The sequence below is a fragment of the Triticum dicoccoides genome, chromosome 4A, assembly GCF_002162155.2.
Source record: "Triticum dicoccoides isolate Atlit2015 ecotype Zavitan chromosome 4A, WEW_v2.0, whole genome shotgun sequence".
In the NCBI taxonomy this organism is placed as follows: domain Eukaryota; kingdom Viridiplantae; phylum Streptophyta; class Magnoliopsida; order Poales; family Poaceae; genus Triticum; species Triticum dicoccoides.
In genome coordinates this window covers 723,401,257-723,424,962 of record NC_041386.1, presented here as the reverse complement: position 1 = coordinate 723,424,962, position 23,706 = coordinate 723,401,257, and the positions used below count along the sequence as shown (strand labels likewise).

The window sequence follows — 23,706 nt, the reverse complement described above, 5'->3', positions numbered from 1 at the left end:
CTGACAAGAATAATGGCATCATAAATTGGCCAAGGGTGGCCATGTTCAATGCTGCCATTGCCGCTATGGCACTTAGGGAAGTGGCCAGAACGGGCGCACGCTTCACTTGGACTAACAAACAGCTTGCCCCGGTTCGTTCGGTGCTTGACAGGGTGTTTATGTCGCCGGAGTGGGAAATGGGTTACCCTATGTGTACGTTGGTGGCGGAGACACGGATTGGATCTGACCACGTCCCGCTAGTCTACTCCTCGGGGGAGGATAGGCTGAGACGCAGCCCGCGTTTCTTATTTGAAACGTCCTGGTTTCAGGTGCCAGGCTTCGAGGCGATCTTCAAAGAGAAATGGATGGCGTGTGTGCAGCAGGTAGGGCCCCAGCGTGGCCCGATGAAATTCTGGAATGCTGTTGGGGGCCGTCTTAGAGCGAACCTCAAGGGGTGGGGCACCAACCTAGGGAGGATGGGCAAGGAGCACAGAATGCTGATCATGGCCGAGATCGCCAGGATCGATCCGCAGGCTGATGCTCGTGCCTTCTCGGAGCAGGACTGGGCTCACCGATATGCCCTTGAGGGGCAGGTCGAAGCCCAACTTCGCGCGGAGGAGGAATACTGGAGGCGGCGTGCCGGGCTAAAATGGACCCTAAAGGGTGACGCTAACACCAAGTATTTCCAAGCATACGCTAACGGTCGGCGTCGTAAATGCGCTATCCTCAGGCTTCAATCTGAGCAGGGGCTCTTGTTGCGCCAAGAAGACATTTCTCGACATATATACGAGTTCTACATCGACCTGATGGGAACAAGGGAGGCGCGGGGAGCGGGCCTTCATGAGGACGTGTGGGAGGGAGATCAACGCGTCCTTGAGGCGGAGAACGACGAGTTGGGGGTCGCTTTTCTCCCCGAAGAAATAGATGCCGCTATCATGGGGATGAAAGTGGATACAGCTCCAGGCCCGGACGGGTGGCCGGTTGCTATGTTTAGGCGCTTCTGGCCCATCCTTAGAGGCCCGATTTTCGAAATTTGCAACGGTTTCATGCGAGGCACGGTAGATATTTCCCGTCTCAATTTTGGAGTGCTCTCGCTCATTCCGAAGGTTTAGGGGGCCGACAACATCAGACAGTATCGCCCGATCGCGTTGATTAATGTCCCTTTTAAGATTTGTGGCAAAGTGAGCGCCACTCGATTAGGTCCGATTGCCCATCGCTCGATTCACAGTAACCAATCCGCTTTTATCCGTGGGCGCAATATTCTTGAGGGTCCGCTCGCGCTCCAGGAAATTGTTCACGAGCTTAAACGCACGAAGGAACCAGCAGTTTTGCTGAAGTTAGACTTCGAGAAGGCGTATGACCGGGTAAATTGGGATTTCCTGCGTCAAGTGCTCCTGGGCCGTGGTTTCTCCGCGGTGTAGGTTCATCGTGTCATGCAATTGGTCTCGGGTGGCCAAACTGCAGTGTCGGTGAACGGAGAATTAGGTCATTTCTTCCGGAACAAACGCGACCTCAGGCAGGGCGATCCGATGTCGCTGCTTCTGTTCAACTTTGTTGTTGATGCATTGTTCGCCATGTTATCGAAAGCAGCAGCGGCTGGCCACATCCAAGGGTTGGTAGGTCATCTCATTCCAGGGGGAGTGACTCATTTGCAATATGCGGATGACACGCTTTTGTTGTTTCGCCCGGATATTCTGAGTATAGCTTCGGTCAAGGCGATTCTCATTAGCTTCGAGCTCATGTCCGGTCTCAAAATCAACTTTCACAAGTGTGAGTTGATTGCGATGGGGGTGGAGACGGACGAAGGTAGTCGAATAGCGGATTTGTTTAATTGCAAAGTTGGCAAATTCCCTTTTACGTATCTCGGTTTACCGATTGATATCAAACGACCCACGATAGAGGATTGGGATCCTTTGTGTGGCAAGGTGCGCGGAAGGGTGTGCCCCTGGCGAGGGAAATTCCTCTCCAAGGCGGCTTGACTTATTCTAACGAATTCCAGTCTTTCTTCACTGCCGATGTTTGCCATGGGTCTTTTTCTTCTTGCAGAAGGGGTTCATGCGAAGTTCGACACACCCTGTGCCAAGTTCTTTTGGGAAGGAACTGGCCCGAACCGTAAATACCATATGGTTAAATGGGCTTGGGTGTGTCGGCCCAAGGCCTTGGGGGGCCTTGGGATCACCAATTCTAGACTCTTAAATATTGCATTGATATGTAAGTGGATTTGGAAAATCACCCAAGGTGCTGCTGGTCTTTGGGTTGATCTCCTAAAGGCCAAGTACTTTCCTGATGGAAATTTCTTCGAAGGGAGGGCAAGGGGCTCCCCCTTCTGGAATGACCTGCAGTCGGTTATACTGGCGTTCGCCATGGGGGCGAAATTTTCGATTGGGAACAGCCGCTCGACCCGCTTCTGGACGGATAGGTGGCTAGGTACCCAAACTATCTGGAGGGACTTCCGGGACTTGTACGAGCTGTCCGTGGACCCATCCATCACGGTGGCGGCTGCGCTTGCGGCTAGTCCTCCTGTGATATATTTCAAACGAGAACTAAACGGGTTAGAGCAGACCAAACTTGCGGCTTTGTTGCACCTAATTAACCCGATAACTCTTACGGGCGATCCAAACACGGTGAGTTGGGCGCTCGCCAGCTCTGGCAAGTTCTCGGTTAACTCCTTGTACCGAAGGTTGTGCCGAGGGACGGCACAACAGGCGATCGCCGGGCTGTGGAAAGCGCGGTTGCCCTTGAAGATTAAACTTTTCATGTGGCAACTGTACTGCGATAAGCTGCCGACCTCCTTGAATGTCGCTAAACGCAATGGGCCGGCTACCGGCGCTTGCGCGCTGTGCGGGGAGCCAGAGGACGTCAGCCACGTGTTCTTCAGGTGTTCCCTCACTAGATTTGCTTGGAGTGCGGTCCGGACAGCGGCGGGTGTCCAATGGGACCCCAGATCGGCTGCGGAGCTTACTCACCTTTTAAATTCGATTCATGGGAGCGCTAAAAGGGTGATGTGGAGTTGTGTAGGGGCACTTCTCTGGTCTTTATGGCTTACTAGGAACAAATTTACGATTGAGGGTTGCTTTCCTTCACATCCGGCTAATATTCTCTTCAAATGCAACCTTCGATTGCAGCAGTGGAGTCCGTTGGGGAGGCACAGGGATACTGAGCTGGTCAACACCGCCCAACAACGTCTGCTGCAAGTGTACGTGATGGCTAGGGAGCCTTGACTATGGTGCCTGCCCATGGTCCCTTTTGTTGCTTGACGAGCCTGCACGCTCTGTACGGGCTTTGCCCTGTAATTCGTCTCCGGTTCTGTTGAGTCGCGCATGAAACCTTTCGATGATCTTTTTGCGCTGGCCAAGTAGGCCTACGGTGTTGTATTAAGACTTGCTGTCACGCTGCCTGTTGTGGCTTTATTAATTTAAAGCCGGACGCTTCGTGCGTCTTCATTCTAGAAAAAAATAGATCGCTAGTCCTTCCTAATTGTTTGACTAATATTTCATACAAAGGACAACCCAGTGCTAAAAGCTCCCACACTAGGTGGGTTCTGGGGTCCTGCTAATATTTCTGACAATTTTTTGCATTGCAAAGATGGCATGCCAACACAAAGGCACTGGATTGGGAATATATGATGGGGCTATCAACTTTGGTGATTACCTGAAATCTTTGGAGCTCCAGAAATTTGAAGTGCCATAAGATGTAGGTGTAAGTAGTACTGAAAGTTTGTGATGTGAGAAGACGGAATCAGTTTGCAGCTTATTGTGAACATAATTCTTCATCTGAATGTCCCATACCTGATTTGAGAAAGATAAAGCCTGCATTATTAGAATTTCTGTGCTGCGTACTGAATTAGTTTATTTCTGAATGAAATGCGTACCATTAGATTATCATCATTGCCGAGAACCAGATACTGCTGATCATCACATGTGAAGAATTCCAGGAAGTACACTTCGTTAAAATTCTTAGGCAGAGTATAGTTAGATTTGGGAGAATCAAGGCTCCAAACCTAAACATAAAGCATACAAATTTATACTCAATATTCAGTATCAAAACTTGTCTTTATCATGCAGTACAATTTTCTCAGCAAAGAAGAACAATCCCGTACCTTCACTGTGTCATCAGATGTACTAGCAAAAAGGTTGCTTTTGGGGTCAAAAGCAATTTTATCTGCTACTACACCCCTTCTATGTTCCCTCTCAAATGTTTGTGTGCACTTCCATCCCTTCTCCCAGCCCCAAAGCTTCTTTTCATGGTTAAGCAAACAAGGCCATGACAGTACATATGGCTGGGTTGGATGAACCTCCAGTAACATGTAGCCATCATGAGCTCTGAAGCTCGTGATCTTTTGCATTCCTTTTTCGTAGCTGTACACATGTATGAGCCCTTCTGCTGTGCCGCAAATGAACCACTGCTTCCGTGCAATAAATTTGACAGAATAAACTGCAGAGAGAGTGATCATGTTATTAGCATGTCACTGCATAAAGAAAGCAACTTTTAATCAACAGAGAAGTCATTAGCAGATAATTTTCAGTCTAACCACACACAAAAAAAATCCGTCGCTCAGTGCTGCTCTTCGAGCGGCACCTGAGCGCCCCCAGCCCAACCTTCATCGGCCCCGTCTCACCTCCCCAGCTCCCCTCCCCCGCCGCCAATGCTGGGCGTCAGCAGGCAAATGCCGTGCAGCGCCGGCGGCGGTGGGGCTGCTCTGCGGCGATGCGGGGCTGCTCTGACGATTCGGCGGCTCCAGACGGCGCGGTACGAGGCGGCGTTTCTCCCGGTGGCTTGGCTTCTGGCCTGCCGGCGGTGTGTCTCGGCAAGACATCCACTGGCTCCCTTGTCCTCCTGGCGGCGTGGCTCAGCTGGCCGTGGGACGCCGAGGCTGCAAGGTTGTGGTGGGCTCCGGTGAGAATGGATCTAGGATGCTCTCTGCTTTTTTGGTGTGACAATTTTAGGCTCTCTGCTGCCTCCTCGGACCTTTTGTGGGCCCCGCCAGGCTGATGGACCTGCGCGGCCCGCTGTTTCTGGACCTGCCCGGGATCTCGGAGCGTGAAACGACGCTAAAAAAAGACCCGGATGATGCCCGAACATTCAGGATTTAATGATGGCAAATCCAACATTTTTATGGCAATTTTAGTGACGTCAGGATGATAATTTTGTAGTTGATAAGTATGGCAACTCCATGCTCAATGTATATTTTACCAAAAAATTGCTCATGCATGTCAACTAAACTTGTCATTCTCGCGTCACTAAAATTAACATCGAAAACGTTGGATTTGCCATGGTAAAATCCCGAATGTTTGGGATTATCATTTCTGAAAAAATTTGTGTAGGACGATGTTGGGTAAAGGTTTACTTCTGCCGCTGGCCGGAAACGCCGTGGCTGTCCTCTCCAACTGTAAGGGCAAATCCAACGAGTTTGGATTGAATAGTTTGAACAAAAGAAATTTGTCATCAAATTTGCTGGAATTAGTCTGAATGCACGAAATCCAATCTAACACGGTGCGAATGTCAGAAACCCGAGACAGGAATCAAATCTAGAAGGTTTGTGGGCGTCCGGATGTCTCCCACATCGGATTTTGACATGCCCGGCCAACCCAAACTACCCCAACTGGGACATTTTTTTCATTCCCACCCTTTTAGTTATCATATGTATCCATTCCATCGACGAGCGAAGACCCCTGCTACACAACCTTGACTATCGCCCAAGCCTTGTCAGGCCTCCGTCACTCCACCCGGGCGCCTTCCTGCCTTCGACTACGTCGTTGTTTCCACTCTGGATCCTGTCACAACCCTGGTATACACCGCTATCCGTCTACATCGTCCATGGCGGAAACCGTGCTTGACAAGTGCTCAGTCAATTTCATTGTCAAAGAAATATACGTTCTCATTCTTTATATTGAAGCCAACACGATGGATTCGGAAAAGGTGTACTACGCTGAGTTCATTGACTCGTCTTCATCGAATAATGAGGAGAAGGAATATGAGGATGAAACGAAGATGATGAGGGCGGTTCTTGCAGACGTGACGCGTTTGGAGGAGCATGTTCTCAACTACAAGGATTCAATGAAGGGACATCGAGTGTTGAACTAGAATAGAGCACGAGGGCATCTGACGACTACTTTGACCTGGATCCGTTTTTCGAGCCCTATTTTCAACCATCGTTTTTGAGCGACAAGTGTTTGATTGCCTCTGTCATTGTGTCCAGGCCTACGATGATTACTTCACCCTGAAGAAGGACGCCATTGGAACCACTAGGTTTTGGGGTTTTAAGAAGTGGGCCCCTGCAATGACGATGCTTGCCTATGGCACAACTGCAGATTCCTGGGACAAGTACCTCTGGATGTATGAAAGCACATGCCTCGAAGCCATTATTCAAATTTGCTACTATAGTGGTGAAGTTTTAGGACCAGACACATAAGATAACTAACTCCCGCAAACACAACAAAGCTCATGGCAATTGGAAAAGCAAAGGGTTTCTAGGTATGCTCGGATCCCTGAATTGCATGCACTGGATATGAAAAGACTTTCCCATATGCTCAACACGGGCAATACCAAGGCCATCGCAAAAGGCACACGATCATTTTTTAAACAGTTGCATCATGTGACCTCTCAATTTGGCACTCTTTTTGGCTTGCCTTGGTCTCACAATGACATCTACATGTTGCAGCAGTCTTCATTGTTTGCACGGTTGTGTGCGGATGAAGTTCCTAAGTGCACTATACCACCAATGGTCATGAGTGCAACATGGGGTACTTTCTTTTGTGATGCTATCTATCCTCTGTGGGCGGATTTCGTCAAGAGCATCTCCGAACCAAGGTGTAACAAAAGATGTCACTTTTCCCAAAAGTAAGAATCTGCTAGAAAGGATGTCGAGAGGGCATTTGGAGTGCTCTAAGCCTTCTTTGTAGTTGCTCATGGACCTGGTAAATAATGAGATCCAGAGATATTGTGGGAGGGGATTTTCAAAACACGGGTGATCCTATCCAGCTTCCAGAGCATAATCCTGTGACATTTGAGGATTTTATCTGTATACATCATCAGATTCGACATTGAGGAACTCATGAGCAGCTGAAGAATGATCTGGCCGAGAATCTTTGGCGTTTCATATGGCCACCTAGAATATGTGTCCGAGTAAGATGAATTCAAATTTATACTACTTTATCTGAAAACTTTATGTCTGGATTACAATGTTTTATATTTGAATTGTTGTTGCATTGGATTTTTTTTACTTTTATTGTGGTTTTTATCTTTGATTGTTTGAGTAGTCCGAGTTTAGAAAAAAATACGTGCACGGGAATAGGTGTAGTGGTCATCCAATCAGAGTCACCAAATGTCTATTTATAGTTTTTATTTTCTATGGATGTGTCCTCTGACATTTAGTGGTTCTTGTGTTTGGTGAACCGCGTTGTAGTTGTCCTAAAACTATCAGCTTGGATAGAGTCGGCCCACTAGACAGAGAAAAAGCATGTCTAGTCAGAACTCACAAATGGTCATGGGTGCTCGGTCTTTTCACAAACCCTCAAATTCAGATCATATGTGGATGAAACGAGGCTGCCCGACATGTCCTGGCAACTCAGACACATGTCTATGATTGTTCTGGTCTATGTATGCCACTTTGTCTTGGGCTGAGTTGTGGCATGCGCTCTCGTCTTGGTTGTGGAATGTCCTGGACACCGTGGCATGGCACATCTTCCATTCTGGTCTATTCCGCTGAAAATCAAGATCTTTGTCTGGTAATTGCTTTGTGATCGCCTCCTGGCGTGTACGGAGGTGGCAAAGTGACATGGGCCTGGCGATGGCCGTTTCCCTCTTTGTGCTGTGATTGAACCCTTGGCTCATATCTTCTTCACTTGCCCTGCCCCTCGGTTCTTGTGGAGTTATGTCCGTGAGGCTCTAGAGTCTATTTCATACCTCAGGCCTGGGAGAATAGCACCTATTCTGGTCGGTGTTCATGACAGTGACTAGGACCCTATGTACTACGTGTAATAGAAAAGATCTTCTTGTGAGATGCTTCTGACTCTTATGTTCAAACTGGCATCCATGTAGCAGTGGCACTCAGTTTATAAGAAGTGGGATACATATCGGCTAAGTGGCATGACGGGTTCTCTTCAGGCGGTCGACCGCCAGCTTTTTGCACCTCATAGAAGTTGACACCTTTTCCAAGATGTCTGGTATCACTTGTTTTCCTTTTGGGTGCTTGTGTTGTTGTGTGAGCAGACTTATTATTCTTTCTTTGCACTTGGATAACTTGTTGGAACTTTGTTGGTGCTTTATGTATAACGCGAGGTAAAATTGAGATGTCCATGAGTGTGTCTTTTTTCCCAAAGGTGTTGTCATGGCAGGGTGCTGCATCCGAATATGGGGATGATGATGGCCCAGGAACCGGTGGTAAGTTTGCCAGGTAGTGATGGTTGCTCCAGTTTCGTCGACAGCTCGTATGGTAGAGATGAAGAGCTAAGTTATGTCGGTGTCATGTCAATTCTATCACAGTTGACTCTTGGCTTGTCCAAGGGTCGTTGTGATTTTTTCCATGATGGAGTCAGAGATGCAATGGTTGTTGTATCCAAGTGGTGATGCGTGGAAACCTGCATATTTCTCCTTCATAGCTCATCCTCATGATCAGAGTTGCTTGTTGTCAATGCATGCAGTCGACTATTTGGCTGAAATTAGTGTGGCTTTAGACAATTGTTGTAGTGAGAACTTCGTTGGTGATGTTTGTGGTCAAGTCTAAGTTGTTTGTCCATATAGGAGTGATGATAATGATGTCTGTGTGCAATCATAGTGATGTGCTTCTTCTCTAAATAGGTTTTTGCCCTGCTTTATAGATAAAGCGCAAACTATAGTACACAACTAAACAATACAAGTTAGTGAGGCAACCCTCTTAAAAAGTAAATCATGGGATAACTGGACAAAATAAAATGCATGCGGTTATGTTCCAGAAAATGAAGATAGGAAGGTTGGATACAACACCGTAACACACCCTAGGACACATAAGCTCCACAACAACACCCCCAGAAGGGGGAGCGACACGAACTGTCACTGCTGCCCAGTCTGAAACGTATAAAGGTCTTCATACGGAACCCTGGCACGGGGAGGAGGACAACAACGACATCCTCAAGGGGAGAGTGGTGCCCCTGGCATCGTAACCGTCATGCGACAGAGTACGAAGCTTTTGCTCGGCAGCTTATCTTTGCCACCATGAGGCATTCAAGACGACCGCTATGAGCACAGACGACCAGATTCAGATCTGGGTGCCGCCACTGGCAACGACAGAGAAAGAACCTGAGCCACCAGCCACTATGCCCTTTGTCACCCACAGGACCAAGAGGTATAGCCACTGCCACCGCCATGATGCCTGCCGGAGAGACAACCAGGCGAACCGCCATCTGGTGTTGCTGCCCCAACAATCATGACCAGGGACATCACCAGTTGACCACATCACCGCGCACCAACTTTGGTAGGAAGAACGGAAGGAGCCTCCTTCCACTCCTAGACCGCATCAGCCACTTAGTCTGTGTCTACGCTTCCACTATATTGGTCCCCAAGCAGTCTCGGTGGATCGGGGGATGTGACCACGTGGCTGCCAACGGCGGCCGCCTAGCAAACAGTGGCCATAGCCCTCTAGCCTTAACCCAGGCAAACTCACACGACACCATGCCTGTGTTAGACTGTATTTACATGTGTATATTGTAACGTTGTATACCACCTCATTATATATATATGTGATAGGCCACCCCTAGAGGGTCGTGCCGGTTCCCCCCAAAGCCTATTGTCTTACATGGTATCACGCTAGGTTACGTCCGCTTCCGCCTAAAAACCCTAAGCCGCCGCCGCCACCGCCGCCGCCGCCGCGCCCGCCGTCGCCGTCGCCCGACTGCTATGACGTCCGCCGCTGCGTCCGGCTCCACCGCCACCGGTTTTCTGCCGGCCTCCCTCGCGGCACTTCTCTCGAGGCCGCTGGATGCCGCCTCCCTTCAGGCGCCGATCGGGACACGGAGCGTCGGCTCCCTCTTCGCGCTCCCGCCGGCTGCTACTTCGCCCGGGCAGGCGCTTGTGGCCCACACCGCCGCCGCCCCGTCAACCGCGGCTGTCGCGCCCTCGGCCACTGCGCCGCTGGTGGCGGAGGACGTCGCGCTGGCAGGCTTCGCGGCGTCAACCGCGGCCATCGCGTCCTCTGTCACCGCACCGGCTGCCCCTCTGACTGTCTCCACGGTGGTCTCACCTCAGCCAGTCTCCTCGATGGGATCGCAGCCGCCGCCGCCGTTTCACTTCGGCCATCTCATCACCATCAAGTTGTCGTCGGACAATTACATCTTCTGGCGCGCGCAGGTTCTTCCGCTTCTTGGGAGTCACTATCTGCTTGGCTATGTCGACGGCTCTCTCCCTTGCCCTCCTGCGCTGGTTGACAGCGTGCACGGTCCGGTCTATAATCCGGCTCACCGTGTCTGGACAGGGCAGGATCAGGCGAACCTCTCCTCCATCCAGGGGTCGCTCTCTCCGGCCGTTGCTGGGCTTGTTGTCTTCGCCAAGACGTCCCACGAGGCATGGACTATTCTTGAGCGCTCGTTTGCGGCACAGTCGCAGGCTCGTGTATCTGGGCTCCGTCGCCAACTTGGGGAGTGTCAGAAGCTTGACTCCACCGCCACTGAGTTCTACAACAAAGTCAAGAGTCTCGCCGACACGCTGGCCTCCATTGGACAGCCCCTCACCGACTCCGAGTTCAACTCGTTTATTGTCAATGGTCTTGATGAGGAGTATGACGCCCTAGTCGAGATCATCAATGAGAGGGGCAACTCCACGCCCATGCCAGCACACGAGGTCTTTTCACGCCTCCTGCTTACTGAGCAACGAGTCGAGATGCGCCGATCCAGGGGCAACGGCGCCCTCTCGGCAAACGCCGCCACCAAGGGTGGTCGCTCCTCTGCTTCATCCAGGGCTCCTTCGGGGCAGTCACCACCACCCGCCTCGGCCCCTCCTCCTACTGCGACGCTACCAGGGGCTGGCGGTCCACGTGTGTGCCAACTTTGTGGTCGCGATGGGCACTGGGCCTCGAAGTGTCACAAGCGCTTCCAGCGGGGTTTTCTTGGTCTCGGCAATGACGGGAAGGATACACGCAACTTTGCTCGTCATGTCGCCATGGCTGATCGTCCGCCGCCGCAGAAGCCACAGGGACACACTCAGTCCTACTCCATTGATCCCCACTGGTACATGGACTCTGGGGCGACAGAGCACCTGACCAGTGAGATGGGGAAGCTTCACACTCGTGAACCCTACCATGGCTTCGACAAGATCCACACCGCCAATGGAGCAGGTATGCACATCTCTCATATTGGTCAAGCATCACTTCTCACTAGACATGCCAATAGGAGTCTTCAACTTCGCAATGTTCTTCGAGTTCCATCTGTGACACGTAATCTTCTTTCAGTTCCTAAACTCACTCGTGATAATAATGTGCTTTGTGAATTTCATCCTTTTGATCTTTTTATTAAGGATCGGGGCACGAGGGACATTCTTCTTAGTGGGCGGCTCTGCCAAGGTCTCTATCGTCTGGAGCATCCTGGCGTCGCTCGCGTCTTCAGTGGAGTTCGGGTATCTCCGTCACAGTGGCATGCTCGTCTTGGTCACCCGGCCACACCTATTGTCCGGCATGTTTTGCGTCATCATGAGCTTCCTAGTGTGTCTAGTAATAAAGATGTAGCAGTGTGTGATGCTTGTCAGCAGGGGAAGAGTCATCAACTTCCTTTTTCGGAGTCCAGTCGTGAGGTGAAACATCCTTTAGAACTTGTGTTTTCAGATGTATGGGGTCCTGCTCAGACTTCTGTTAGTGGTCATAATTACTATATCAGTTTTGTTGATGCTTACAGCCGCTTTACCTGGCTTTATCTTATCGAACGTAAATCTGATGTGTTTGACATTTTTGTTCAGTTCCAAAAACATGTTGAACGCCTTCTCAAGCACAAAATTGTTCATGTTCAGTCGGACTGGGGTGGCGAGTATCGCAACCTCAACTCCTTCTTTCAGTCGCTTGGGATCACTCACCGTTTAGCATGTCCACATACACATCAGCAGAATGGTTCAGTAGAACGTAAGCATCGTCACATTGTTGAAGCTGGTCTGACTCTTTTGGCCCATGCATCTGTTCCGTTTCGTTTTTGGAGTGATGCTTTCACCACTGCATGTTTTCTCATCAATCGTACTCCCACTCGTGTTTTGAATATGAAGACTCCCATTGAAGTTCTCCTTAATAAACAACCGGACTACACCTTTCTCAAGGTGTTTGGGTGTGCTTGCTGGCCCCATCTCCGTCCATATAACAAGCGTAAGCTCGAGTTTCGTTCCAAGAAGTGTGTTTTTCTTGGTTATAGCTCTCTTCATAAAGGATACAAATGTCTTCATGTGCCCACTAATCGTGTCTACATCTCTCGGGATGTTGTGTTTGATGAGCATATTTTTCCCTTTGCCAAACTCCCTGTGTCCACTACCGAGCCACCTGTCATGCATTCATCCTCTATTGCTTCTGACCAATTTGATGATGTTGCATATTCTCCTCTATTGTTGCCTAACCATGGTGCAGGCACTGGTCGTGGGGCTCGTTTGGAGATTCTGGAAGTGCCATCTTCCTCTTCGTCGCCATCGCCTTCATCCTCGGCACCTTCTGTTGTGCATGAGGAGCACATAGCGCCCCTGCATGGCCTCGGTTTCCGTGCTCATGCACGGCCGATCGACGTCCTGGCCCGGTCGCCTCTGGCTTCTGGGCTGCCTTCGCCATCGTCGCGCCCTGCAACCCCGCCGACTGGGCCGGCCTCCTCGGTCCCCGTCTCGCCCAGGGCGTCGGGGCAGTCATCACCAGGCCTGGCCTCGCCCGCCCCTGCCTCGCCCAGGGTGTCTGGGCCCTTCTCACCAGGGCCGGCCTCGCCTGCTCTCGCCTCGCCAAGGCCGTCTGGGCCGGTGTCACCGGAGCTGGCCTCGCCCACTCTCGGTTCGCCCATGGCCTCTGAGCCCCTGTCGTCGGGCCAGTCTTCGCCATGCAGCCCGGAGTCGTCTGTCCCGAGCTCGCCTGAGGTGATTCCTGCATCTCCGACGACCGTCACGTCTCCGTCACCTTCGCCTCCGCCGGCTCCTGCTGCTGCTCTACGTCCACATACGCGCAGTCGGAGTGGCATTTTTTAGCCTAAGCAACGTCACGATGGCACAGTTGCTTGGTTAGCGGCGTGCATGTCTGCTGCTCTCGCAGATCCATCCTCTGAGCCACGCACGTATCAAGCTGCTATGCGCATTCCTCATTGGAGAGAGGCCATGGAGCAGGAGTATCAAGCGCTTCTTCGCAATCAGACATGGACTCTTGTTCCTCCACAATCACGGGTAAATGTCATTGATTCCAAATGGGTTTTCAAAGTGAAGAGGCATTCTGATGGGTCCATTGAGCGCTATAAGGCTCGTCTGGTTGCTCGTGGTTTTCGACAGCGTTTTGGACTTGACTATGAAGACACCTTCAGTCCAGTGGTCAAGCCTACTACCATCAGACTTCTTCTCTCTCTGGCTGTTACTCGAGGTTGGTTTCTTCGTCAGCTTGATGTTCAAAATGCTTTTCTTCATGGTGTCTTGGCGGAGGAGGTTTACATGCGCCAGCCTCCGGGTTTCTCTGATCCGGATCGCCCTGATCATCTCTGTCGTCTGTCTAAGGCAATTTATGGTCTGAAGCAGGCTCCTCGTGCTTGGCATGCTCGTCTTGCAATGGCTCTTCGTGCTCATGGTTTTGCATCATCAACTGCTGACTCCTCATTGTTTCTTCTTCAAAGGCCTGAGGTTACTATGTACTTGTTGGTCTATGTAGATGATATCATTTTGGTCAGCTCCTCTCAGTCGGCTGCTACTGCGCTTGTTCGCTCACTTGGTGCTGATTTTGCGGTCAAGGACCTTGGGAAGCTTCATTACTTTCTTGGTGTGGAGGTTACTTCTCGTGCTGCTGGCCTTGTTATGACGCAGAAGTACTCTCTGGATTTGTTGCAGCGAGCTGGGATGCTTAAGTGCAAACCGACGACTACACCCATGTCTACCACTGATAAGCTCAATGCTGTTGATGGTGTGCTTCTTTCTTCTTCTGATGCGACAGAGTACAGGAGTATTGTTGGTGGGCTCCAGTACTTGACGATCACGCGACCAGACATTTCCTATGTTGTCAACTGAGTCTGCCAGTATCTGCAGTCACCCCGTGACACTCATTGGTCTGTTGTTAAGCGGATTTTGCGCTATATTCGTTTCACGGTGGCTCATGGTTTGCATATTCGGCCGTCTGACTCTGGTTGTCTTTCAGCATATTCTGATGCAGACTGGGCTGGCAATCCGGATGACAGGCGATCCACGGGGGGTTATGCTGTCTTCTTTGGCTCTAACCTGATTGCCTGGAGTGCTCGGAAACAGGCTATTGTCTCGCGTAGCAGTACTGAGGCTGAGTATAAGGCTGTGGACAATGCCACATCAGAGATCATCTGGGTACAGTCCTTGCTTCAGGAGTTAAGTATACCCCAATCACAGCCTCCTGTTCTTTGGTGTGATAACATCGGTGCTACATACCTTTCTGCAAATCCGGTATTCAATGCCCGAACGAAACACATTGAAGTTGACTATCACTTTGTGCGTGAACGTGTCTCTCAGAAGCAACTACAGATCAAGTTTATTTCTTCCAAGGATCAACTTGCTGACATCTTCACCAAGCCATTGCCTTTGCCACAGTTTAAGACTTGTAGGCGCAATCTTATCCTTCTAGATTCATTAGAAAGTGGCTAAGATTGAGGGAGGGTGTTAGACTGTATTTACATGTGTATATTGTAACGTCGTATACCACCTCATTATATATATATATGTGATAGGCCACCCTTAGAGGGTCGTGCCGGTTCCCCCCAAAGCCTATTGTCTTACAGCCTGAGGCCCTTGAAGCCGATCCGTTCGCCGGTGCACTGATGATCCACCACGAGCACCGCCCACCACACCTGCGAGGAGAAAAACCTCAACGTCCGCGGCGACCCGCCATGAGCCCAGATCTGATCCATCGGAGCATGAGCCCCAGGTCAAAAGCCCACAACGTTGCGTGTGTAGTTGGTTCGGCACCACTACCAGCACCCTGCCTAGTCCCGCGCACCACCGGCTCGAACCCAAGAGAAGGAAGGCCAACGCCGTCATCCTACGCCATGCGCCAGACGCCACTGCCAAACCACAATGGAACGGAACGCCGTTGGCTGGCCACCACCTTGCCGCCAGGGCCCACCTCCCAACATAGACCCAAATGGAGCACTACCACTACCCTGCCCCACACGCCAGCTGCTTGGCACCACATCCGACCGAGTCGAGGAAACACCCGCATATAGCCGCCCAAAGATGAAGCCGCTGCAGCCACCGCCCTACAGACGGGCTCCAGCCTCCAGGTCATCGTCGCGCCGCCACGAGACGACGCCGTCGTAGCCCAACACGTCCGCACCACCTGCTGTTCCGCGTTAGCCACCGAAACCACGCAGAGAGGAAACAAGGCCCTGCCGCCTCCTACGTCGGTTCCTCGGGAGGGAGCATTTCTTCACAGTCCAAAAACCTGTTGTGCTTCTTCTCGATTGCGTGTTGCGAGCTTGTGCTAATGTCTGTATTGGTTTTAGCTCGGCTTTTTATTAATGAACTGGGTCGTATTATTCATGGTCAGTGAGATGTTTTTATTTTTTGAAAGAATAGGAGGACTATAGTGATATCATGTTCTTTTCGCACAGAGTGATCATGTTATTAGCACGTTAGTGCGTGAAGGAAGAAAGAAAGCATGCCTGATTGCTGCGAGACTTTAAACGAATCCAGTAGGCTCTGCCGATAAATAAAAAAATAATTGTGTTAGTCTAGTCGTAGAAAGGTAAAAGAGACTTTGTTAGCCAGCATGGAAAAGAATAGAGGACATGGTATTTTCTATCCACTGAGATTTTCATTTTTTGGAGGTCGCATACAAAAGGTGGAAAATAGTACTCCCTCCGTTCCTAAATATAAGTCTTTTTAGACATTCTACTACAAACTACATACGGATGTATATAGACATATTTTAGAGTGTAGATTCACTCATTTTGCTCCGTATGTAGTCAGTAGTGAAATCTCTTAAAAGACTTATATTTAGGAACGGATGGAGTAGAAACCATCACCTAAGGAAAAAAGATGATGTGACAACTAATTAATGAGGAGAAAGAAAAATTGGTTAATATCATCATGTAGCGCTTTCCAAGAAAGAATGCGTCTACAAGAAAATAAGTGAGGTCATATATGATACTACCTTTACGTTATTTTGCACTATGAAGGTACTAGTCTAAATTACTCCTCACTATGACTAGTCTTAGGCAACAAGCCGTAATAATGTTTTAAAAAGTAAAACCATGACGTGCTTGGCTATTGTACTATTTTCTACGGTACTCTTTAATTGCTAGCTGTTAAAGCAACAAGCCGTTGCAAGCGTTTTCTTTTAACCCCCGCAAAAAAAAAGAGTTTTCTTTTTAAAAATATGAAAATGCTTGTGCCTGTTCCTTAATTTGAATATAATCTCACTTACAATGGTTTCTTACATCATACCTTTTTTAGGGAACTTTGGTCTATACATGTATGCACGTGGACGCATCAATGCCACTGCCCTTAGTGTTTAATCTACACCTAAAAGGGGAAGGGGATTCGTGGCACATGGCCGTGGGTGCGAGGGCACCGATCTCATCTTCTTTAGGTTTTGATTTCAATCTTTCATATCTTTTAAACCAAAGGTCCAAACTAAGTTTTATTTTCATATTCACGTTTCCTATGACGAGGGCTTTCTAATAAGACCCAATTTGGATACGTTTTGACGGCTATTAAACTTCATTAAGTTTCTGCTGCTAAAACTTAATAAAAAGGGATAATTAATTTTATGCCCCAAGTTGTGACCCACTCGGTTGTTTCGCCCGTAGTTTACAAAAATCGTCGGTCCAACCCAAGCCACTTCGCTTCTCTTATGCATTTGATCTTTTACTGTTTGACCATCACTTTGAAAATTTCATAAAAAAAAATCATATTAACTCAGAAAAATGCAAATATGATATCAAAATGTCCAGAAAAACATCACCTATATGTGCATGTCATTTGCATTCACGACACGATCAAAGGGCGATCAAAGAGCAAATGCATAAGAGGAGCGAAGTGGCTTGGGCAGGACCTAGAGTTTTTGAAAACTAGGGGTAAAACAACCGAGTGGGACACAACTAAGGCCGCCAAAATAATTATCATACAAAAAGACAATAATCATAAGTTTCGGACACAAAAACTTAAAAATTGGTGTGCGCTGCTGAAACTTGATACAAAGAACGACAAGAATCATAAGTTTCGATAACTAAAACTTAAAAGTTGGTGTGCTCCTTTGCAAGATCCAAAGACTTTGTGAATCACGGGCAATCGTGTGGCCGGGCACATGCGTGTCGCTGTGAATTTCTGGCTTAAAAGGAAATAAATGAAAAGTTCCTCGTTCAAGCTTCCACAATGGTCGCATGTTGAGGGGCTCTTCATGGGACGTAACCCTTGGCGAGAGAAAGGCTCAGGCAGGCGGCATCAGAACCCTGGGCTTCACCGTCACCTATGCCTCTTGTTGCTGCCAGGGCGCGGCACTGGCGATAGCGGGAAGGTCCTACTCGGGAGCAGACTGTTGAGTAGGTTCTAGAAGGCTGCTGTTGACAGCAAAGGATACGAGGGCTCAAATGAAGGTCTTCGTAAGGCGGGGCACAGTGGTGGCGGAAGGATTCAACACAGTGCTCTTGAATGGCAGCCTGGCTTAGCTAGGTCATCGACTCACCGGTCAAGAGGATGTTGTCGCATGCTCCTGGAAGATGACAAGCTCAACCATAGATCAGGATCTGGTATGCAGCAACATGGGAAATTTGTTTCAGATTTCTTTAAAGAGCTTCATTTTTTGGGTAGGAATGCTGAGGCGATGGTGCTGCCCATTGTAGGAATAATGCTCTTTCCGCCATATCCCGTTCCGTTGGTGAGATTATCACCAGCGAAGGGTGTGTGGAGCTGTGTCTACGGAGAGTCTTCCGGGAAATGGTCAGTGTAACTTTCCGGCACATCCATCTGGATTCAGCGACGAGAGTAGTCATAAGAGCAGGATCGCGTGCCTTTGCTAAAAAAGAACAAGAGATGGAGGATTTGTTTCTACTCTGTCCTTTACCGCATTGATGGATTCTATTTTAGTGGATAGAGATCAACCTGTTACCATCGTCATTTCAATCACAATTCACTTGGTAGGTAAACGCTTGTTCTGAGCTCCATAGTGGAGATTGCTTTATTGGAGAGTTTTTATATTGGCTATAAATGTCTTAAGGTGTTTAAAACAACAATTTTTCGAGAAATCATGGCAATCCATAAAAACTCTAAACATACTTTGCATTTGAAAGGGGTTCTCAAATTTTTGTGCTCCCCAAAAAATAATTCACTAATTAGCAGGTCAGTAGTTTTATCCCAACAAAGTGAGCTCGTCTATAGTTTAACGTGCAACTTTAGACACTATAATTAGGTGCTACTACCTTCGTCATGGTTTATTGGTCCCTTTTGTAATTTGTGGCAAATTTTGACCAAAGATTTAACTAACAAAATGTCAATGCATGTCAACAAAATCTATATCGCTGGATTCATATTTGAACATATAGTTTTCAATGATATAAATTTTGGTGACATGCATGAACATTTTGTTTGTTAAATCTATGGTCAAAATTTAGCACAAAATACAACGGGGAGCAATATATCAGGACGGAAGTGGTACTCTATTGAAGGAATGAAGTCACTTGCCTTTGTCTCATGGTTCCAAATGCGAACATTTCCATACGTATGACCAGTTATGATCCTGTAATATAACGTAATGAAATTTTGTCAGGACTACCGTTGTGCATGCATTTGTAGATTCTTGAAAAATATATTTCCTAGCAAAGATAAAAGAGAAGAGTTTTAAGGCCAAAGTGCAGTCACCACGGATTGGACGGATGTGCATCCAAGGAAAACAGAGGGATCCGCGGTCTCTCCATGTATAAGACCTGATTCAACAAAGGTTATTACAACATCTCTAACTCATCCCTAAAATCTACTCCCTCCGTCCCAAAATTCTTGTCTTCGATTTGTCTATATACTGATGTATCTATTCACATTTTAGTGTTAGATGCACCTGTATCTATATAAATTTAAGACGAGAATTTTGGGACGGAGGGAGTATTTAATTCCCAATGCTACTTTGCAAATTGTAGTCAGCTAAGCATCTTCAACTGAATTGGGCGCCTAATGTGACCTCTCATATCTCCATGGACGCCTCTGCGGACAAGAGAGGCTCGAGCGTGAACATGCAACTATAGTTACGTGACAGTGGATGAGTGTGGAAGTGCAGTTGCATAAAGCCAGTCGACATGTAGCTGTAGTTGTGCGCTGATACTTGGGTGTGCAAATGCACATACACATAGACGGATGGCATGCAATTGTAGTTGGGCGCAGTCAACTGTAGTTGCATGTGGCTGATGGACATGCCATTGTAGTTGTATGTTGGTGCTCTGGCGCCATGCAACTAAAGTTACACGCTATCGACCGACATGCAACTATAACTACAATCGGCTAGCAGCCGTGTAACTGTAGTTACACATAATGTTGGAAAAAAGCCAAAAATAAAACTCGAAAATTGAAAACGTAAAATCAATTAAACTAATAAAAATATATATAATGGGATAAAACTAAAAAAAAATATTAAAAATAAAAACATGCTGGCATCATTCGATTTAGACTTAACTAAGTCTAGATTCCCGCAAAAAAAAAAACTAAGTCTAGACGGATTGAGATTTACCATACCTGATGAATCTAAAATATACGTATATAAGAATGATGATAAATGCGTACCTTGATGCCCGAACCGGTTGGCTGAAAATTAATGATCGCAGCATATCAGGTAGTAATTAAGTGTGACAACCACGGACATGACCAATGAAACACGCCAACAGTAACAAGGTCAGCTTAGCATATACTTCCTCGGTCTCAAAATGTAGTTCATATTAGATTCATCATGAATCATACTTTTTATATTTTATTTATTTAATAGTATTTCCTATATGAAAATTTTATTCTGTAAACTTGGTTAAACATAAACATGCTTGATTTTTAAAAAAAAATATGCACTATGTTGTGGAATGAAGGGAGTACATAAATAAAACTTCAGATGATCAGCATAAAGAAAAGTTGTTTTTTCACCTTGGACGGCGTTGACTGTCCTTTCAGAGACAAAAAAGCGGTCAGTTTCTCCTTGTGCACCGCATTTCCTCCCTTGTGTACGTTAAAATGTTCCTCACACTCGGGTATGTCTCTGAACTTCACGATGTGGTTATATGGCGAAATGCAGCTCTCCAGGACCAAGTCGCAAGTTCTTTTGTCTGGTACACCCCACTCCGACACTGTTAGAATGAGAGTGTAGGTGGATCGCGCCGTCACAACGCCGAATATCGGTAGCCTGGCCATGAAGTGTTCCGACCAGTCCACGGTCTGCGTTGTACTAAGCTTAAATGCCACATGTTCATCCTTGTCGTTTGTTAGCTGCAGTGAGCACGGTATCAACTTCCCGGGTTGCAAGTCAAACACGAGTAAAGCCGGATGGACATGAAGTAGCTTGCTGGACTCTTGCGATTCCTGAAGAATAACAACTTGCAGAGTTAGTATTCTTCCTCTTCTTCTTTTCTTCTTCTTTTAATGAAAGATAGTAGGTGTTTTCTAATGCATGTATTTCACGGCTAGCATACTCAGGACGTCTTACAAATTTCGGTGTCACATTTAATATTGTCTACCATATGATGTACTACTTATGTGTAAGGCTGGGCATAGTGGGGGTAACATAACTGGTAGTATCATGCACTTGGGACTCGCAAACATGGTAATGTAGCAGACAATTAAAGAAGAGAGAGGGGGTTATAGTAACATAGGTAGATACCGTATCATAATGAATGTTATGCTACAATATATCATGCATGGCAAATAAATGAGACCATTTATGATACTATGCACTACCGTATCATAATGAATGTTATGCTACAATATGTCATGCATGGCAAATAAATGAGACCATTTATGATACTATGCACTACAAATGTAGTATCATACACTAGAATCATATGCATGATACTAGTATATGATACTCCCCATTATGGCCAGCCTAATGGCATTTTAGCAGATCCCGGAAAACGCCCATGCCCAGAAAATGACCACCGTTTTACGGTTCCCGAGCAGGTCTTAGAAAAACGCCCAGCCCGGATTTGCTTTGTCTAGGGGAGCGGTATATTTGGCCCCCGAGTGCCGCATATGTTTAGTCACTGCCCACTTGTCGTTTCCCCTATCACTCGCATGAGTTAGCAGGAGTGACATTTCATCTCCTTGCCCCCCTGTCACTGCCACCGATCTCCCTGGCCTCGCGCCTTCTCGCATCGCCGCACCACCCAATTGACCGCATGGTGCACGCGCAGCCACCGCCCGTGAATTTTCATGCCTTGGTGCCGCCTCGACCTTCCGCGCCTCCCGCGGCTAGCTTCACCGTGATTGCACCTTTTCCTCCCACCGCCGGGTGAAACGGAAGCAGTAGGATAACCATGTCATCCAGGGAGTCGGGCCCCTTCCGACCATGGGCGCGAGGCTCCTGCCCACTTACGGCGGTGCCATCTCTGGGGCCGGCTCGGCTGTGGTGATTCGAGGACGGGCGAAATCACATGCCAACGCCCCGAAGATGACGGCTATGACGAGTCGAGGAAAGGTGCCTCGTCCACCCAGTCGGGAGGCCAATATACCCGATGCTCCCCTGAACTCCACCGACTTCCACAACAAGTTCGAGGAAACATTGGGGAAGAAAGTTTTGTTCCTTTTCTACTGGTGTGTGCCAAATTGGGTTCAAATGCTTAGTGTTTCACCTTTGGAATTGTGTAGCTACGATTTGCATTCCGTTCATACACAATATGTGGATATGTTGGAGGAGAACGAGGTGAATATCATGAGTGCTCGACTTGACGCATTCAATTCCAACATGGAAGCTGAAGTCAAAGTCGAGGAGGAAAAGGGGTTGGTGACAATGATGAGTAGAAGAGGTGTGGAGGATGAGTTTCATACTATCCAAGCAAGATTTGGAAAATTAAGCGCTAATTACATGGAGATGGAGGATCTTTGCTTGAATAGAGGAAGGGAGAGTGTCATTTGATGCAGTTCCCGGGAAAGATCAAACCAGCAGAAACATATTGGCAATGCATCGAGCACAAGTATCACAAGCTCATGCCGACCCCATCAAGTATGTGATCAAAAAACAATGTGCCCGGTGGAGTGCTTGCTTGGAGCGAGTGAGGAATGCACCTCCAATAGGTTGCACTATTGATGACTATGTGAGTTGTCATTTTGTTGTATACATTTGTGATCTTGTTTGCTTTAATGAAATTTTGAGCTCACACTTGCCACTTTTCAAAATGGAGAATAACATTGCACTTGAAAGGTCCAAGAAAATGTCGGCTTCCAAAGGTAAACCATTCGCGCTCCAACATTTATGGAAATTGCATGAACATAGTGAGAAATGGAGGGTTGACGAAGCTCCACCAAAGAAAGGTGCACTCATTAATTTGGAAGATGATGATGATAGAGATGATGAACCAAAGGGATTGAGATAAGGGAAAGCCTAGTACAGGAAAGATAGACAAAGATAGGATGCAAAGGCCGGCCAAGGCCTCTAGCTTGAGGGGTCAAATTAGTTCAATGGTGATGTTAAATAAAACCATGAGGGATAAATAGTCAGAAACCAAGATGGCCTTGGCCGAAAATAAGAACCAACAAAAAGGGGCAAAGCGGGAGAAAATATGTGCCTTCAGGGAGCACAAGATCGCTCTTTTGGAGCAAAAGAGGAGGGATGGGGAGATTCCCCAGGAGGACCGGTTTTTGATGATGAATTCGAATGGCATAGAACCAAATACAACATGATGAATCCGTGAGTTTTGGGAGTTGAAAAGAATGGAGAGTATGTCTTGGAGGAGGCAAGAGCTTCAAGTTCTTTTAGCTGGTGGTGGTGGTTCGGCCAATGGAGGTGGTGGTGCTTCGGCCAATGCAGGTGGTGGTGGTGGTGGTGGTGCTTGCGGCAATGGAGCTGATGGTGCTTCGGCCAATGGAGGTGGTGGCGGTGCTTTCAGCAATGATGATTCTTTGGTAAATGTTGATGATGGTGGTGCTATGGTCGGTGGTGGTGGCGATGATCTTGTAAACAACGGTGTTGTTTGATTAGATCATGTCTAGTTGTGTTTGATTGCACATTCTTATGGACAAACTTAATTGCTACCTCTTATATTGCTTACGCTTTTGGATATGAACTATTGCCGTGCTAGTATTGTATGTTGTTTGCATATTTATTTGGTGTATTTCATCTAGTATACGAGTTTGTAGTTGATATCATATGTGAAAATCAAAACAGATTTGTGGTACCGTGCGGGTTCGGGGCGGAACAGATGCCATAAAACTCATACTGGCGGGTGCACCCTAAACTGGTTTTGCGGGATGTTTTTTCGGGGATCTACTAGAGATGCTCTAACATCATGTAAGAGGTGAAAGGGATTTCAGAAATTTCCCCAACTACAACATGAACTCAGAGCTAGGGTGTCGCGGCTGGCCTTCAGATCCAACCGTTGAGCAGGAGGGGAACTTCAGCCGTTCTCTCTCTCT

General features: G+C 47.8%; 1 protein-coding gene across 2 annotated transcripts in view; it reads right to left on the bottom strand.

The window, feature by feature from the left end:
* Positions 1–23,706, bottom strand: part of LOC119288188 — a 95,122-nt gene that overhangs the window by 44,513 nt on the left and 26,903 nt on the right. For both annotated transcript variants that reach the window (XM_037567813.1, XM_037567814.1), the window contains exons 7-14: positions 20,230–20,661; positions 19,882–19,902; positions 18,973–19,037; positions 18,796–18,850; positions 15,777–15,813; positions 4,079–4,413; positions 3,851–3,979; positions 3,631–3,767 (exon numbers count right to left, since the gene is read on the bottom strand). In XM_037567813.1, coding sequence (XP_037423710.1) covers positions 3,631–3,767; positions 3,851–3,979; positions 4,079–4,413; positions 15,777–15,813; positions 18,796–18,850; positions 18,973–19,037; positions 19,882–19,902; positions 20,230–20,661 — 1,211 coding nt within the window. The remainder of the gene's footprint in view (positions 1–3,630; positions 3,768–3,850; positions 3,980–4,078; positions 4,414–15,776; positions 15,814–18,795; positions 18,851–18,972; positions 19,038–19,881; positions 19,903–20,229; positions 20,662–23,706) is intronic.